Raw genomic sequence first — 19,115 nt, forward strand, 5'->3', positions numbered from 1 at the left:
AATGTTTCATCAGAGTGCAGGGTCTCCTGTAAATCCTGCATCCTATCTACCAATCCTGTACAAATATTTTGGATGCTGCATGGTAGCTTCTAAAATTATGCTAAATGTCTGGGCTCAGGTGCCCACATTATTCCCTAGTGTCTTCTCCTAAATGAAAGTTTTTAAGAACAGAATTTATTTAGAATCACTGAGTATAAAATAGCAGAAATTAATTTGTCCAGCACTTGATTTTTTTTTTTCTTTCTTCCTCTGTCCTCTTACCAAATATTAATCAGAACGTTTCCATCTTTGTAATAACTACTGGAAACAGAGTGGCCTGGTATAATATCCTTACTGACCTACAGACAAATATGTATTTGAGGCTTAATTCTTCACTAAGTCTTTATTCAAATGAATGCAAATTGGGAGAAAGACAACAGTATGTAAAATAGATCTATAGCTAGTAAAAGTATGCAGCTAAATAAGCTTCTCAGTGAGCAGGTGAAAGTGAGGATAGATACATCCCATACTTTTTCCGAGTTGGAAAAGAAGTTCTGAGGACTGTTTATACTTGAAATATTTTTTTCTGTGTACAGCTGTAAGATATAAATTTCCTGTTCTACTTTGAGAGTTCACTTCATTGTGGTTGATGGATAAAAATAGCAAGATATCCTCACAGCTAGACTTTGGTGGCATGTTTTTGTTAAGCAATAACTTGTTGCACAAGTATTCTTAGCAGCCAGTGGAATTATTAGAGTAAATTCCTTCCTAGTGCTAAAAAAGAACTCAGAATTCACAATTTAGGTAGTATGGGTAAACTCCAGGCTTTTATAATTTGTGGATTGCAATGCTCAAATGCAACACATGAAAAAATAAGTGATTTCTTAACATAAAGCACTCAGTATCCATAATTCACTTGGAAAGATGGCCTGTATTTAAATCAGTGGATAAGGTGATGTTACAGTGTCTGAAAAAGGGACTTAATATTTGTGCAGAAAGAAGGTAATACATGCTTTTATACATAAATGTGTTGCAGTACTCGGTAGACTGTCAGTTTTAATTAGACTGCATTTATGTGGTGGGGTATGGGGAGACTGGAAATTGTTTTATTGCATTGAATTGTACTCTAATACGTGGTTTTTGCAACTTGAAATTGTTCTGCAATAGAACAGAAACTGATTCCATAACAGAGTTTATGCACTCAGGCATAAGCAACCAGGCATGCTTCACCTGATATTCTGTATATGCTCTCTACTCTATATACGCTGTATATCCAAATCAAGAGATTTTTAAAGGCTTTAACTTTCTGTGATAAAATGGATACAGTGTCTAAAAAATATTTTGGAATTATTTGATTCCTTGATATGTGTTTTGATGCATTATTCCTTTCTTTTTTTGTATGGTCTTGCTGGGGGAAATTTCAGGATCCAGAGATGCAGCATTTACTTGACAGTGAAAATTGCAGCGTGTCACTGAACTCCAGCACTGTGGTCACTGGGGGAGGTAGACATGGGACATCAGCCATCAGCTTCCTTGGGGCCTTGCGAATACCAGTGAGTACACGTGCTATTCTTGCCTGTTCCTTTAAGAATTGAATTTTGCCTTAGAATTCATATTTCCCATGAAGTTCTAGATGTGGGAACAGTGACTTTTCATTTGTGGATGCTGAAATTGTAAGGGGCCAGCTGTATCGGCTGAATGCTCGCAAGTCCGTGAGGCCTGACGGGATGGGATTCACCCCAGAGTGCTGAAGGAGCCCGCAGACGTTATGGCACGACCCCTCTCTATCATCTGCCAAAGGTCTTGGGAGTCTGGGGAGGTCCGGGCTGACTGGGAGCTCGACGACGGTATTCCAGTGTACAGAAAGGGCAGGGGGGAAGACCCAGGGAACTGCTAGTCCAACCCCAGTTCCTGGAAAAATTATGGAGATTATACTCGGTACTGTTGAAAGACGTTTAAAGAATAACTCCATCATCAGGCACAGTCAGCATGGGGGCAGCATGGGATCACCAAGGGAAAGAAAATCCCATTGAACTGATTTGATATCCTGCTGTGATAAGGTCACCCAGGTGGTGGGTGTAGTTTTTCTGGATTTTAGTAAGGCTTTTGACACTGTTCCTCACAGCATCCATCTGGACAAGTTGTCCAGCTGTGGGATGAGCGGGTTCACGGTGCGCTGGGTGAAGAACTGGCTGAAGAGCAGAGCTCACAGGGTTGTAGTGAATGGGGCTACACCTGGCTGATGGATGGTCACCAGCGCCGTTCCTCAGGGCTCAGTTCTACAGCTGGTCCTGACCAATACATTCATCAGGGATCTGGCTGCAGGAGTTGAATGCACCATCAGCATCTTTGCTGACGATACCGAGCTGGAAGGTGCCACTGACTCTCTTGAGGGACGAGAGGCCTTGCAGAGGGATCTAGACAGATGGGAGCGCTGGGCTGTGGTTAATGGGATGAAATTTAACAAGGCCAAATGCCGGATTCTGCACCTAAGACAGTAACGCTGGGCACAAATACAAGGTGGGAGGGGGGGCTGGGGGCAGCCCCGCGGGGAGGGATCTGGGGGTGCTGGTCAGCAGCAGGCGCAGGGTGAGCCAGCAGCGTGCCCCGGCACCAGGAGGGCAAACGGCACCCCGGGGTGCCCTGAACACGGCATAACCAGCCGGTCAGGGAGGCGATTATCCCGCGTTCAGTGCTGCAGCGGCCTGACCTGGAGCACTGCGGGCAGTTCTGGGCCCCACCGTTATGAAGGATGTGAAGGTCCTTGAATTCATCCAGAGGAGAGCAACAAAACTGGTGGAAGGGCTGGGAGGGATGTCCCGTGAGGGGTGGCTGAAGACTGTGGCCATGTCTAGTTTGGAGAAGAGGAGGCTGAGGGGCAACCTCATTGCTCTCTACAGCTTCCTGAGGAGGGGAAGTGGAGAGGGAGGTGATGAGCTCTTCTCCTGGGGATCCAGTGATAGCCAGTATGGGAATGGTTCAAAGCTGCACCAGGGAAGGTTTAGACTGGACATTAGGAAGCGTTTCATATGAAGACAGGCTGAGGGAGTTGAGGTTGTTCAGCCTGGAGAAGAGAAGGCTCTGGGGAGACCTTATAGCACCTTGCAGTGCCTAAAGGGGCCTACAAGAAAGCTGGAGAGGGACTTTCTACGAGGGCATGTAGTGATAGGACAAGGGGTAATGGTTTTAAACTGAAAAAGGGTAGCTTTATATTAGATATTAGGAAGAAATTCTTTACTGTGAGAGTGGTGAGAGATGAACAGGTTGCCCAGAAAAGTTGTGGATGCTCCATCCCTGGAAGTGTTCAAGGCCGAATTGGATGGGGCTTTGAGCAACCTGGTCTAGTGGAAGGTGTCCCTGCCTGTGGCAGGCAGGTTGGGACTAGATGATTTATAAGATCCCATCCAACCCAAACCATTCTATGATTTCTTTTCCAAGAGGGTGATCAAACACTGGAACAGGCTTGCTAGAGAAGTGGTCGGTGCCCCAAGCTGATCAGTGTTTAAGAGGTGTTTGGACAATGCTCTTGACAACATGTTTTAACTTTTGGTCAGGCAGTTGGACTAGATGATTGTTGTGAGTCCATTCCAACTGAAATAGTCTATTCTGAAGTCTATAATAAATGTTTACTATTCTTAGTTAATGACACATGAGTATTAAGGATGGAATAGCAGACTGAGTCTATAAGCATTTCTCTGCATCAGAACTTCCTTCCATGGCTTCCCTTTTTACACTCCTCAACACTGTTTTTAAAAGCTTGAATTTTAAAATATCTTGTATGGTTTATATTGAGAAGTTTCAGAGAACCCAAACATTTGGACTGCTGGTAAAAGGAAAGGAAGTTTCCTTTATTAAGGAACTATCATTCTTGATTGTCCTCTTGGCTTGAAGCCTAGCAGCCTCAATGGGATGCGCAGGTAGAATTATAAGCAAATCAATTTGGACCAGGTATAAAGGTAGGGGAGGAAATCCCCAGCACTCAGTCACTGTATTCCTGCATCATCTCATCTTGTCCAGTCTGGTCCTGTGTCTCAACTGTTTTTACGGTGGCAAAGTGGAAGTAATGGGTAGAAAAATTGCTGCTGATGCCACCTGGAATCTCTAACTCTCTGGTATTTTTCCTGCCTCTTGTTGGGAAGAGTCACAACTGTATGTGAAGTAGAGCCAGCTGTGTAGGTGTGTGGTCCACACAGATAACTGCAGTACTCTATACCAGGGACCTAAGAAAGCCAATTTCAAACAAAAAGATACCAGTTGGTGAGGGGAATGAAGGTAGGTTAATTTGGCAGTTTAGTTGCAGCTCCGTGCAGTAAGTATACTTTCCATGTACCCAACAGGAAAGAGGGTGGAACAAATTAGTATTTTAGATAGGCGTATGCCCTGTCTGTAGTGTGCTTTTACCACCTACTCATTTGAACTGTCGTACTGGTTTGCTGGCTTTTTGTAAAGAGTTAAACAATAAGGGAGAAACCTTAGACCTATCTGAAGGAAGGATATAAAGAACACAAAAATATGCTGATTTCTCTGCAATGCATTCCGAACCTGCTACAATGCTATATAAAAAGTCTTTACATGAGGAAAATAAGTAATGCAGGTGTCCCAAACAGTATCAAATCCTTCCTGTTCATTTTAGTGTTCTCTCTGTAGTCAGTTCAGTACAATTAAGAGAAGAGATAACACATAAGTGAAATAGCAGTCTGCTCTGATTTTAAGCTTTGTGCTCTTAGGGGAAGAATGCTTCTTGGGAATTCTTAAGAGAAAAAGAGAAGCCTAAATGCTTCTTAGAAACCATTTTCAGAATGGTCTTTGAAAACAAGTAGCAGCCTTTGTCAAGATACTAACTTATTTTCATGATTCTTGCAGGGAGTCATAGAGTTCTCCCTTTGTCTTCTGTTTGCAAAGCTGGTGAGCTATACTTTCCTCTTCTGGCTTCCCCTCTATATCACAAATGTAGGTAAGTATCACAGTAAAGGGATACAGAGTTATGACTGCAAAATGTCTGGAAATACGAGCTTGAAATAAATAAGAAAATGAACATTACAGTTTCTGAAGTAGGCTGTCTTTACTACAGTAGCAGGAGAGTTATAAGTCACCAACTAACATATTTCTCAGTTCTATGAACTCAGTATTATGAGAAGGCATTTTCAAAACAGAAAGAATCTGGCTTATCTTCAACAATTCCAAGCATAAATGCTGTCTTTGGCTCTTGCAAACCGATCAAAAAGGTTTACTTTCTAATAATGGTTTTACATGATTGAAGTGCTTTATTAAAACGTTTACCAAAACCCTCTAAATTAGCTTCTTTATCTGTTCAGTACTGCTGTTTTGTTTTTTGTACTGTAGAGTGCAGAGAAAGGAGTTCTCCCTAGCCAGAGAAATTCATGTTCTTGTGAGTCATGATGTGACCTTTAAACCCTCAGCTAACGAAAAAGCTGTGCCACGACAGCTGGACAAGTATGGCAGTAATAACCAGAAGAGAGAGACAAGTTGAACACCTTATGGAAACACATAAAGCTGCAAATCCTATAGTTAAAGGCTATTGTGTGTGGACTGCAAATAACCAGTGCTCCTGCAGGACTGGGTACCTTGCAAGCAGTGGGCTTTTGATAGAAAGGTTGATGGTATTTACAGCAGTACTGCTATCTGTGCTGTGGCAGATGCTGGTGAGGTTATGGTAGTGCCACTGACATCACTGGTTTAGCACATACTGTTCTTTCCAATATATTTCAGAGACTTTAAAAAAAAATCACAGGGGTTTAGAAATTCAGCTCCTTTTTAAGCTTCACACTTCCTAAAATTCAGGGTCCTGACTCTACTGTTCGCCTGACCCATATCCCTCAGGACTGTGAACTCCACCAGTGCATGATCACTGCAGTCCAGGCTACCTCCAATCTTGACATCACCAACTAGCTTACTAGTGATTACACAATAGGACTGGGTTGCCCATCTCCCTGATGTACTTTTGGAAATCTGACCCCATAGTGTACCAGTAACTATGTTAGACTGAATATAAGTATGTGCAAACAGTGGTCCTCACTGCCCTTGGCAGACAGTGGAATTAAAGAAATCACTGTCTCTTTGTAGTCATCCTAAACTACACAGTGCCTGTTGTGCCGAGCAGGGTGGCCAGATGTAATTTAATCATTAATATTACTGGTCATGTGAGGGAGGCCTCCAGGATGAGGCTCTACAAGTGATCCAAGTGTACCCTAACCATGCTTTTAGAGCAGAGAGCCTCACTAGGATTTGTTAACTGTTTATGAATCATATGTTTATGGGAAAGTTGTTTGGCCAAATTTTAACATAGTTACAGTCCAAGTGTTAGCACTGTTCATGGTCACCAATGCAAGTAAGCTAGTTGGTGATGTCAAGATTGGAGGTAGCCTGGACTGCAGTGATCATGCACTGGTGGAGTTCACAGTCCTGAGGGATATGGGTCAGGCGAACAGTAGAGTCAGGACCCTGAATTTTAGGAAAGCAAACTTCCAGCTGTTCAAGGAGTTAGTTAATAGGATCCCCAGGGAAATGGCCCTCAGGGACAAGGGAGCAGAACAGACCTGGCTGATCTTTAAGGACACTTTCCACTAAGTGCAAGAGCTCTTGATCCCCAGGTGTAAGAAATCAGGAAAAGAAGGGAAGAGACTGGCATGGATAAGTCAAGACCTGCTGATCAAACTAAAGGGCAAGAAGTCAATGTGCAGGCAGTGGAAGTGAGGACAAGTATCTTGGGAAGAATACAGGGACACTGCCCAGTTATGTAGGGATGGGGTCAGGAAGGCCAAGGTGCAGCTGGACCTGAACTTGGCCAGGGACGCAAAGAATAATAAGAAGGGCTTCTATAGGTATGTCAGCTAGAAAAGGAAAGTCAAAGAAAGCATACCCCTCCCTGATGCACATGACTGGCAAATTATAACAACAGACAGGGAGGAGGCTGAGGTACTCAACAGCTTTTTTGCCTCACTCTTTGCTTGGCAGCCTTTCTTCCAACACCTCTCGAGCAGATGGACCACAAGGCAGGGAGTAGGGGAGCGAAGTCCCTCCCACTGTGAAAGAAGATCAGGTTCATGACCACTTGAAGAACCTGAACATACATGTCTATGGGACCTGATGAGATGCATCCCAGAGTCCTGAGGGAACTGGCTGATGTAGCTGCCAAGCCAGTCTAAATGATATTTGAAAAGTCATGGCAGTCAGGTGGAACCCCTCATGACTTAAAAAAAGGGAAATGTTGGCACCCATTTTTAAAAATGGTAGAAAGGAGGATGCTGGCAACTACCAATCAGTCAGCCCTCACCTCTGTGCCTGGGAAGATCATGGAACAGATCCTCATAGAAGTTGTACTAGGGCACATGGAGGACAGGGAGGTGCTAAGAGACAACACATGGCTTCACCAAGGGTAAATCTTGCCTGACCAACCTAGTGGCCTTCTATGAACCTCATGAGGTGCAACAAGGCCAAGTGCAAGGTCTTGCACCTGAGTTGGGACAACCTCCAGTATCAATACAGGCTGGAGAATGAATGGATTGAGAGCAGCCTGCAGAGAAAGACATGGAGGTACTGGTGGATGAAAAGCTGGACATGAGCCGACAATGTGCACTTGCAGAGCCAACCATGTCCTGGGCTGCATCAAAAGAAACGTGGCCAGCAGGTTGAGGGAGATGATTCTGCCCCTCTGCTCTGTGCTGCTGAGGCCCCACCTGGAATACTGTGTCCAGCTCTGGGGTCCTCAGCACAGAAAAGACATGGACCTGGTGGAGCAGGTCCAGAGGAGGGCCACAAAGACCTTTCCTATGAAGAAAGGCTGAGAGACTTGGGGTTGTTCAGTTGGAGAAGACTCTGGGAAGACCTTATTGCGGCCTTTCAGTACTTAAAGGGGGCTTATAAGAAAGATGAGGACAAACTTTTTAATAGGGCATGTTACAATAGGACGAGGGCTAATGGTTTTAAATTAGGAGGGTAGATTTAAACTAGATACAAGGAAGATGTTTTTTACAATAAGGGTTGGTGAAGCACTGGAGCAGGTTGCCCAGAGAGGTGGTAGATGTCCCACCTCTTGAAACGTTCAAGGTCAGATTGGACAGGGCTCTGAGCAACCTGATCTAGTTGAAGACCTCCCTGCTCATTGCAGGGAGGGTTGGACTAAATACCTTTAAAGGTCCCTTCTGACCCCAGGCCATTCTGTGGTTAACTGTTAAAGTGGTAAAATGTGTCTTGCCGTTAGTGTAATTGCATTCAAAGACTAAATCCTTGAATATCCAGTCATGATAGGTTCTTACTTGTCTTACACAATGACACCTTACGGTAGCTTATTCCTGTAAATAAACAATACTGCCATAAGATGCCTTTACCCAAACATGACAAGACCATGATGAGATTTATATGTTTTATAGTCTGGAAATGTGTCAAATGTCTTACTTGTCTCACTAGAGCATCTTGATGCCAAAAGAGCTGGGGACCTATCTACACTGTTTGATGTGGGTGGAATCTTCGGTAAGTTTCATTATTAATATTTCATCATTAATCACACCAGTTTAGGAAAAACTGTGGTAAACGTAGCTTACGTATATTATTAATCCTTGTGCCTTGTGTCCACTGAAGGAGAGTGGCAGTAAAGGTACTAAGTTGGGAGCTGGGTTGGACATTGGAAACCTAGCAGAATATCTTCAGATACAACAAATCACAGAGCCAGTTATATTGTCCAGTACAGACTTGTAAGAGCCAAATATAATGGAATCTTTTAGCTCCATCAGCTCTGGCCCACGAGTCTTGGTCACTCCACCTATCAAAATATCTTCCTTTTGTCACTGTAACATAACAGAAGTATCTCAGCTTGCACAGGTGTGTATTTTTTGGTGGGCACAGAGGTGAATGGCCACCGGTATTTTCGTTTTGTTTTTTTTCCCTGATGCCTCATATAACTGTATGTGATAAAATTGCAAGATTGTAATAATAGCAAGGGTGGGACTATTCCTTTGTAATTTGTGAGGTAACCACTGAATAATTACTTTTTTATGCCAGTGTAGACACTATAGCTCACAACAAAACAAGCATCGTCATCTTGATGCCTGGCTGATTCATGGCACACCTCCACACCCATGCCCTCTCCACCTCCCCCAGTTCCTTTATGAAAGTAAGCCTTGTATAAGTCTATTGGAAGATGATAGAGAAGTTTCACTGGATCAAGAGCTATGTAGACCCTGGTAGTTCAAGATGCAGCTGTCAAAGTGTGTTGTAGTTACTGTTCTAGTCTTGTGCTGGGTGTGACTTCTGCCATTTCTCGCTGTTTATTTCATCCCAGGTAGCTAGAAGCCAGAGTCAGTAGTACCTTAGAGATGTGGGGGACTTCTTGCAGCAGCATCTTATTTCACTGTGAATACAAACTTAATGTGTCAGTGCTGCTCAGACCTTTGGCATTTGCATTTAAATCCAAGTGGGATGTGAGCACTTTGGAGATGGGCAGCTGGGAAGGGAGGAGGAGGCCCAGCAATATTTAGGAATCTGGAGAATCCAGAGAACTTCCTTTCCTTCTCCCTGTACCAAGTTCCATTTGTATCATTTTGCAGCTCCTTCCCTCAGGCCTTCCCACCCCTTCCTGCCACACACTGCGTTTAGTACTTTTGTGTACAGTCATTGGCAAACAAAAGAAGTAGGGCAAATTAAAGAGGCTGGAGTGAAAACCTAATATTTCGTTTGCCCCAAGATCTAGAATTTCTCATTACCCCTGGTTTCAGTGTGACATGGATAGAGTTTACTGTTGCATGTGAGCAGTTGAGACCAGTGAGTAGCTGGGCACAGCTGGATTCCAGAATGCCAGCAGTGAGGCCATGTGGCACCTGGAAGAGAGGCTTTTTGCATTCAAAATCAGCAGAACAATGATTTCTAAGTATTTCTGCCATCTCCAGTCCGCCCCCACTCCTGTCATCTTCAGTATTTGGTTGAAATAAACAACGAGGAAGAACGACTGTCTGCTGGTGTTAACTTCCAAGTCAAAGCTGTTTGGGTTAATGAGTATATTGCTAAGTGCAATTACGTTGTCAGTCTTGTGCTCTGTGCTCCTGTATATAACTGTACATTAAAAGTCATGTCATATTGTTTTAATCTGGGTTGGGTTCCATAAAGTACAACTGATGCCTTTTGTGTAAAAGATGTGCAGAGTGTTTTCCTCAAACACCTGTGGTGTCTTTCAGGTGGAGTTTTGGCAGGCCTGATTTCAGACAGGCTGGAGAAGAGGGCATCAACCTGCGGAATGATGTTACTGCTTGCAGCACCCACAGTAAGAGTTTGCCTCTGTTACAGCTGTGGCTGAGACTTTGACAGCATTGCTTGGGAGGTTCTGCAGACAGCATCTCCTAACTTGGATCTAAAGAGTTCAGGCCAGGTTGAAAGCTGACGTGGGAAGTTTAGCATGTGGGCAAGTATAGACATTGGGGACTGCCTTTACTAAACAAGCAAACAAGTCTAACGTGCTGCTTCTTCTAGGATGTTATTATATGGAAAGTTTCACTCTCTTGTAAAATTTGACGTTCAGTTCTTAGCCAGAATTTTAGCTGCTCAAAGGCTAAAATGTGCTATAACTGTGGGAAAACTGGCAGTTGTACATATGAGATGCATTTTTCTTTGATTCTTCTGTGAACAGTGTTCTATGCTATGTTAAAATTGGTGATTTGAGAGTTTAAAATTGAGTGGTCTCATGACACAGCCTTTTCTTCTGAAAGGACATACTGGGGAATAGGAGCATACCTGTTATCTCCCTCCTGTGTCCAATCAAACAATCATTCTGCTGTGGTCTTAAAAGGGTTTAGTAAAACCTGGAACTACTTTTCACGTAATACCAACTTAAGATATTTTGTAGTTAACATGGGAAAAATTGGGAACCTAGGATTAGTCCATACGTTGGTATTCAGCATGTTTGTTTTTTCGTCTTTACAGTTGTACCTGTTCTCTGCAGTCAGTAAAATGGGTCTTGAGGCTACTGTAGGTGAGTATTTTTAAATTATTTTCTGCCTGCCGTTCTGTGAACTTTTCGTATATGATCCCCTGATTCTCTCTCCTTTTTCTATTTTTATTTTATTTTTTCCCTTAGAGGAGGAAGTATACAATCAAATTCTGTAGACTTTGTCTTGCAGGCTTTTTGCAGGGTAAGGAAAGGGGGGGCTAGGAAATGAGTGAAGAGTGGTATGAGAACAGTGATTTAATTAATACCTTTAGTCTTTTTTCTGGAGCTTGTTGTGTCAGCACAGGCTTTATTATATTCCCTATGCCAGATGTCAGATGTGTTTAAATAATACTTGTAGGACTTATGACAGCAATGTTAACTTTACTTGTATAGGCTGAATTCACTCGTGGCTTTATATCTGTTATCTCAAAACAGAAGCTGAAACACAAGGGGTGACAGTAGTGTCTTGCCTACCTAAAGGCCTTATTAGGTTTTAGAGTCCTCTGGTGCTTGATGCTGTCTAAGCAGAGGAAGAGTTTATGGGTGGATCCTATGAGCATCCCCTGCTCTTAGGGTTGGTTTGGTCAGATTTTCCCCTTTCTCTGACCTACCAGGATCAATAAAGGCCCTGGGAAGTGCCTTTTGACTAGTCCCATCTCCTGATATATTTGAGAATTCACATCGTGGAGTAAGCATTGAAGAGAGCTAGGAATGTATGTTGCTTTTCCTCCTTTCCCAATTCTGTAATAGGATCAGGGGAGTGAAGGAGGGGTTAAATCATTTGAGAACCATAGGCTATGATGTCTCCTGTTTTTAAGGTTAACGGTCTTTTAGGCAACTCATATTTTCCATTTTTGTCATCTTACAACAGTGATGCTGCTTATCAGTGGTGCCCTAGTGAATGGCCCCTACGCTTTGATCACCACTGCTGTCTCTGCTGACTTGGTGAGTTTGGTTTCCCCTCTGCTTCCAGTGTAGCAGCCTTGGTCTCCAGCCAGAGCCCTTTGATTCTTGCAGGGTCATCAGTGAAGTGGCTGCATTGTCCCAAAGCAGAGGGATAAGGAGCTGGGTAGGCAGTGCTGAACTCAGCCATTAAGGTTGTTTTAGAGTTCATGTATTAGTATGAATGAGTGTCGTGCTTGTGAGAGGCTTCTAAATTATTCTTGCCTACCTACTAACAAGACAGACCAAATCTTGTAGATGACAGCCCAAAGTGAATGTGAGGGTTGCATGCAAAGCCAGGTCTCTGTACAAGGTGCCTTCTCCCCTTTTATACTTTGCATCTTTAAATGAGGGGAAAAGCTATATCTGTGTAAGAGGTGAGCTGGAGACTTAATTCCCTCAGTGCAGAAAGCTGTACCTGGCACATACCTTTACTTTTGCCCATGCTACCCTCTGCCCTTTCTTGTACAGTTACTCTGGTTGCCAGCACTTCCAGCTCGATTGGGTCAGTCAAGTCACAAATGCCATGTGAAAACATTGACCCTGGTACCTTTCATTAGGTGGGCTTTGGAAGATTGTTTTCAAAGAAACTGATTCCTTAAGTCACCAAGCAAGAGGCAAAAGTCCTCTAACAACAAATGCACTAAATAGAAGAAAATGAGTAGGACAGAAGTCTCCAAATGTCCTCTGGAGCCCTGTCCTTGGCCTGGAGGTCTTGGCAAGACAAAGGCAGCCACTATGCATTGCCATTTTATCCTTAGCCTTGTTGAAGGGGCTGCTCGCTAGAAAGTGGAGCCTGCCATTGTAAGATCTCTACCTGGCCTTTGGGAAGAGGGTTGAAACTGCCAGCCAGTTCCTCAAATGTCAACAATCAAATATCTGACACAAGCAAATGCAAATCGCTGATTACCTGACTGGGTTTTCCTTGGTGTACTGGAGATGAAGGACTGTCTCTTATTAGCAGTTCTCTGAACTATTCAGTTTCTCTGTCTTTCTACTAAGTCACTTCCTTTATCAGTCATTTTGTTCTGAAGACCTGGCTTCTAAAATTGGAACTGAATAGCTTCTTTTGGCTCAAGGACGCTCAAGCTTAGGAATTCTCTGAATTTTTAGCATTTCAGTATATATTCATAGTTCTGGTATTCTAGTATTCCTGTCATAGCAGTGATCTCCCCCGTCCCGTCCCCCCTCCCCGCCAATGGGAGTGCGTGTGTTTGTTCTGCAGAGCTGTATTAGAAGGGGGAAGGGTGGCTGTGGAAACAGCCTTGCAGCATAAACGCAGAGCTGAAGTGCCATCCTTGTTGCTTGAATCCACAGTGTGCAGAACGGAAAGCTTCTTGGCTCCTGTCATTTAAATAACATAATTTAATAAAGGAGAATGCTCTAGGCAACAGGTTGATGTAGTAGAAGGCTTCTTTAAGTGGTGATAAAAGGGTCTGAGCTAGGATATTTAAGGCATCTTCACAATGTACATCTAATGTGGAGGGGTGTGAGCTAGATGATATCATGAGGACTTCTTCGGAGTTCAGCTCAGAGCAGGTCTAAGCAGTCTTTGTCACTTTAGGGTACCCATAAAAGCCTGAAAGGGAATGCAAGAGCCTTGTCCACAGTGACAGCGATCATCGATGGAACAGGATCTGTAGGTAAGCCAGAGCTTTAAGGCAGCCTGCCTTAGCTGTGGTAGGTTAAAACAAAGGATCTTTGAGAAACTCAGCTCTCTCCAGTTCACGTTTTGCCAGGACTCAGTACAGCTTTGGCCGTGGGGAGCAGAGCAAACTTAGCCTTAAACATCTCTAGTGGTCCCACACCTGAGGGGAGGGAGGAAGGAGGAGGGTGGTAGACTGATACTGGGCACAAACAGCAAAAATAGATGCTGTTGGGCTGTTTCTGAGATCAGGGATATTTTATTCAAGTCCTCTGCACTGGTACGTGCAGCCAGGGAAAACTAAGTGGGATTCAGCTGAGTACTGGATGGGCATTTTGTTGAGCCAAAGGCAAGCATTTCTCAAACTTCTAGTCTTCAGCTTCCCCTGTGATAGGTTTCCTACTGGCTTGCAGCTGTACCAGTAACGTTTTGGACTTTCTGGGACCTTTTAATACATAAGTGAATACTAAGTTAACTAGGTGGAGAAATTGAGATTCTTACTGGGAATAACGGTCTTTCAGCATAGTAAAACTTATGTTGCGTTATTCTGACAATATCAATGTTGTATTTTAGGTGCGGCTTTGGGGCCTCTCTTAGCTGGTCTTATTTCCCCATCTGGTTGGAACAACGTGTTTTACATGCTTATGGTGGCAGATGGATGTGCCTTGCTAGTAAGTCTAAAACTACTAATTAGTTGCTGTGTACTTCCTTTGTGCTAAACTACCTTAAAATGCAAATTTCCTTTTGCAATTTCTATACTCCATCTTATAAGAAACTTCCAATTGTGTAGGAAATTTTCTATTAAAGAGAAAATTTGCAAATTTTGAAATTCTCATCTAATTTTAATCAAAAGTGCAGATTAATTCTGATGCACGTCAATTCTTGAGCAAATACACATCTGTTAATTGCTGTCTGAGCAGAATACAGCACACAATTGTAAGTAAACCTTCATATATAGACCTAGAAGACGCCTTCCACTCACGGAAGTATTACTCCTGTTTTCTTTAAAGCTGTTTTAGCAAAGTGGTAACAGATGTTTTACTACATTGTTTTATCACCAAAATCACCACAACAATGAAGCTGTTGAAAGTTAATACATTGCATTCTCCAGACGGGCTCTAAAACTGCTGTACGAGGTTAGACGTACAACTGGCGTCCTAACTTTTGACAGTAACCAGGAGCAGATATTTAGGGAAATGGAGTGCAACACACACGTGGTGACTTGGTACAAAGCACATACATTTTCCTTTTTTCTTGTGTCTGAGATCCTGCATGACTGATAGGAAGATCTGAAAGGGTTGTTTGGGTTTTTTTAAATTCTGAGTCGCTCTGCTTTGCTTTTAAAGACCAAGGAAGACACAAGATGAGGCAAGGGGAGTCTTGCTGTACTTTGAAGTCAGTCTCGCTGTACCCATCTGTAGGTTAGCCTGTAGGTTACATTTTTGAGATTGCCACGGATTTCCCTGGCAGGCATCTGTACCAGCTTTGATCTCCAGCAGAGCAGAATGCTGCTATGATTATCTCAGAGATGTCCTGAAGCGTCACCTGCATATCCTCTCCTTTTGAAGTCCGGGGTGGAAGTACCCATGAAAGGGCAAGGTGACTGTGGAACACTTCAGAAATACTCCTTCCTCCGTGCTGGCTGTGCCCAGACAAAGCCCTGTGCATGATATTGCATGGAGCTCTGTGCTCCTGCAGAGGACCTAATGCTGAGTGTGTCAGACCACTCTTTCCTGGCACAAGAAAAGCAGAAAATCTTGCTTTGAGTTACTATTGAGGCTTTTTTCCTAAATTCAAGTTAAATCCAAAATTTTAAAGTAATTTTTTCCACATTTAAGATGTGAAATCTCTGGAAGTTAAGTAAATAAATTAGGTAAGTTAATAGCTGGAAGTATGTTGCCACTGGTAGTCAGCAGCTCTATAAATCCTGATTTGTGCTGTTTTCAGTATTAGCTGTTCCATGCTGCAGTGAGGTTTGGGAGATTGTCAGTTTTCCCAAGTAGACTTCAAGCTCTGCTGCTTTTCTTTTATGGTTCATTATTAAAACCAATTGAAAAAATCCCACGTTTCTTTGCAGTTCCAGTTAAAGTGCCTTTGTAAAGCTCTGTTGTTGAGAGGGTTGACTTTGTGCTGTTGTAATAAATGCTGGTTTTTGTAACTCTTGTACTGCGAAGAACAGGAAGAGCAGAACAGCATATAGATGCCTGTGTTCAAATATTATTTCTTCAAAGATATGTGGAGGGGCTTTAGTCTCTTATGTGGTATTCAGTTCTGTCATTCTTGGCTATTCCCATACCTCTGAAATGTTAGGTTTAACTTCATAAAACGCCAATACTTAGGATAGTAAAGAAACTTCTATTTATAACAGTGAGACTCTGAGGATAAGGAAACCTGTAACAGTGAGGAACCCTGGAAGTTCTAATTCTGTCTTTAATGTACATGGGAATAATCAGATTTTATTTGTAAAATCGCTTTCCTGGGTACTCTTAGTACCTTTTAAAGTGCTTTTAAAAGTCCTGATCCTGCAACAGGCAAATAAACATGGCTGACTTAAATTTGTCTTGCCTAATTGTGCGATTAAAGCTTTTCACACATACAGTTGTTTTACAGAATAGCAGCTAAAATATTTTTACTCCATAATTTCCTTCTGCCATGTTTTCTTGAAGTCTTGGGTTCCCTCTGCTGGTTTCTTTATACATCTGCTGGTAAAGTAACTGGAAAGCCATTCTGGTTTTTATGAAGAAATTGATCTCTCAGTTGCAAAAAGGAAATTATTTTCCTCTTACCTATTCATTGTGAAAACACCTCTTCCAAACATTGACAGAGCATCTGTAAATCTTTTAATTTTTTTTGTTTTAAACTGAGTTCAGCTTTACAGGGTCATGTTTCAAATAAGGAACTCTTTGAATAACAGTGAACATCTTACCCTGAAACTTAGCTTGTTTGTTTATCTGTATAGATATTAATACAGACACTGTGACTTTTTACAGTTCTTACTCCGTCTTATTCAGAAGGAGCTTCGGTGTAATGCAGATCATACCCTGTAAGTGTTACGCCTGGCTGTTGTTCTTTAATAACAGTTTAAAAACATTTACTAAGCCTTCGCCCCATAATACCTAGGTGTAGACTGAATGTGTTAACAGTTTCTGTATGTCCATTTCTGTTTGTTTTAATTTAGTTTCAAAAGAGTAATTCAGTTTGATGTTTTCAAATCATGAACATGTTTTTAGAACGTCTTATTTAGAAAAGTATCTGAAAACACACCTCTGCCATGGTCTCTTGGTTATGGTTTGGTTTTTTCCCAAATATGTAACTTTCCTGGGTTTCATCAGGGAGCATGCAGGTGGGGAGTAAGAAGCTACTCGATTGCTTGCTCTGTGTTTATTAATAGTTTCAAATTTAACTTTTCCAAAAGGTTTGCTTAAAGAACAGGGTGACTCTGAATTTACAATGGTTTGAATTGAGAAAAAAAAATAAAAAGCCACTGAATCAATGAAGTTATACTGGCATATGCAAAATCTAAATTAAGCCCCTTGGTTGTAGTTTTGGAGAAGTAAAATGGACAGAGAATAGAAAAACACATGGCAAGGGGTAGATCCTGCATTTTGAAGTTAGTGGCTGTTACGCCTTCCACCTCAACTTTTCCTGCCTGGTTGCTGTTCTTTCCCAGGTTTAAAGAACACTGAGATACGAAACGAGATTTGGAATAAGGACTGCATCAGTCAGATCTCTTCCCTGAAAAACAAACTTCATGGAATGCATTATTCTGCATTTAAGAGATTGTTTGGTGAAGAACTTTACACGTTTGCTGGAAGCAATGTGACAAATGTGGCTGGTAAACCCCTGAAGCTCTTATTTTTGCACATGAATAAGTACCTCAGGATGGCAACTATTCATCAGATGAAGAGACAGGAACTTTGGGAAGGTTTTAGCAGCACACCTCAACTGAGCCAAAGAGAAATACCAAGTGCCTTTTTATTTCTTTTGATAGAATGTTTTTAATTAAAATGCAGAACTGTGTATTTTCCAAAACCAAGTCAAAACTAGAGCAGAAGGAATCATAACGGTCTAGCAGTGAAACGTCCCAGTGTCAGTGAGCAAAGTATGTATCCCTTATGTCATCTTGCACACATAGAGGGCATCACTTCAGAGAGGATGATACCAGCTGGTTATTAAGATGCACTGCTGTTAATATTTTGAAGCTGCTCAGACAATAATAACCTCACCGTACTATTAATTTGTAACTACAGTACTGCTTCGAATCCCGAGGACACCCAGCCTTTTGGTAGGTAATGAAATGGAACTTAGTGTTGCGGTGTACTGTGGTTAGCAGTTTTCACAGCCTCTCTGGATGGATGTTAATCCTCAGTTAGGATTGTGCAAAAAGGAGTCCTAAGCATCACGCAGTTGTGCTGCTCCACTAGGCTGGGTTGAAATGAGAGGTGGTTCCTTTGGGGTGGCAGGGAACTGTGAGCTGTCATACTTTAGCACTACAGGATTGAACAGATGAGCTGCTTTAGTGCCCGTGGCCACAGTGATCTCTGCTGGGTACTCCCAGATTTCAGTGCTGACATGGGCACGTGGAAATCATTCTCAGATCAGGGCCTTGATAATTAGAAATTTCTTTCAAGTGGCTCTGAATTTCAGATTTGGAGCCAAAATATCAGAAAAGAAAAATGACCTAGGTAGTATGTTTTAAGAGAACATTTCAGTAACTAGAGTTACGCAGCAAATTAGATGGTTTAATATCTTCAAAACATATCATTTCTTTGTACAGCTATCTTCTTTGCAAAACAGATGTTTCTGTGATTTTTCTTTTTAAAGATGTACAGACTAAAAAGGATTTTTGTTTTTGTATGAGATGTTTATACTTAGATCACGAAGGCTAGATAAATTCAGCTGTGTATTATTCTTAACTGTATTTATTAAAGTTCTAGGCATATGTCTTGTTCTGAACTGTTTGTGAAACAATGCAGTAGTCTTTACACTTGACGAACAAAACAGCACGCTCTAAAATAGTCCTGTAACACATGGAGAAATGTCTCATCAGCTGCTGGTGTTGTGTTCCATGTGCTGGCACAACACTTGGCGATCACAGAACAACCCTGGAAATTCAGTCTTTGAGTTTTTACTTCACTGGTTTAATTCAGCACGTGCTTTATGCTTGTCTTGACCAGTGTAAGACAGTGTTAATTTTTAACTGTTCTGCTGAACAGAGATACAAGGAAGACCTCAGTCCCACAAAGGCTTAAGGAAGGTGCCAAGTCCTTGCAAGTGAATGCCCTGTGTAGGCCCTGACCCTGCGGTTACCTAGATGAACAGCGAACTTCACACGTTTTTGAGTGAAACTGTTGAGACCAGTGGGGATCTCAACACGTGAATTAATAAATCTGTGCTGCATTTGGGCTTTAGGCCGTAGTTAAATGGGACAGAATTCTGCAGTGATGTTACTTGAAAGGACATCCAGTGGCATGGCACACTGCCCCTCGCTCGCCCAGACTGACTCGGGGGGACTGCTAGCCAGACCAGGGGACTGATCAAGCCTCTGATGGGGGAAAAATAACATTGCAGCCCCAGAACATCTGTACTGGCACAACTGCAATGGCTGTGTGA

The 19,115-nt window shown here is 42.4% G+C and overlaps 1 protein-coding gene across 14 annotated transcripts in view; it reads left to right on the forward strand.

Moving 5' to 3' along the window:
• The window catches only part of SLC37A1 (solute carrier family 37 member 1), a 42,043-nt gene extending 23,599 nt beyond the window's left edge, over nucleotides 1-18,444 (forward strand). For all 14 annotated transcript variants that reach the window (XM_080376720.1, XM_080376725.1, XM_080376731.1 and 11 more), the window contains 10 exons: nucleotides 1,404-1,532; nucleotides 4,843-4,933; nucleotides 8,407-8,469; nucleotides 10,167-10,252; nucleotides 10,909-10,957; nucleotides 11,787-11,860; nucleotides 13,422-13,500; nucleotides 14,076-14,173; nucleotides 16,493-16,545; nucleotides 17,173-18,444. In XM_080376720.1, coding sequence (XP_080232846.1) covers nucleotides 1,404-1,532; nucleotides 4,843-4,933; nucleotides 8,407-8,469; nucleotides 10,167-10,252; nucleotides 10,909-10,957; nucleotides 11,787-11,860; nucleotides 13,422-13,500; nucleotides 14,076-14,173; nucleotides 16,493-16,545; nucleotides 17,173-17,188 — 738 coding nt within the window. In that variant the 3' untranslated portion in view covers nucleotides 17,189-18,444. The remainder of the gene's footprint in view (nucleotides 1-1,403; nucleotides 1,533-4,842; nucleotides 4,934-8,406; nucleotides 8,470-10,166; nucleotides 10,253-10,908; nucleotides 10,958-11,786; nucleotides 11,861-13,421; nucleotides 13,501-14,075; nucleotides 14,174-16,492; nucleotides 16,546-17,172) is intronic.
• Nucleotides 18,445-19,115: the final 671 nt, after the last annotated feature.

Source organism: Falco punctatus (assembly GCF_963210335.1).
Source record: "Falco punctatus genome assembly, chromosome: 2".
Taxonomy (NCBI): domain Eukaryota; kingdom Metazoa; phylum Chordata; class Aves; order Falconiformes; family Falconidae; genus Falco; species Falco punctatus.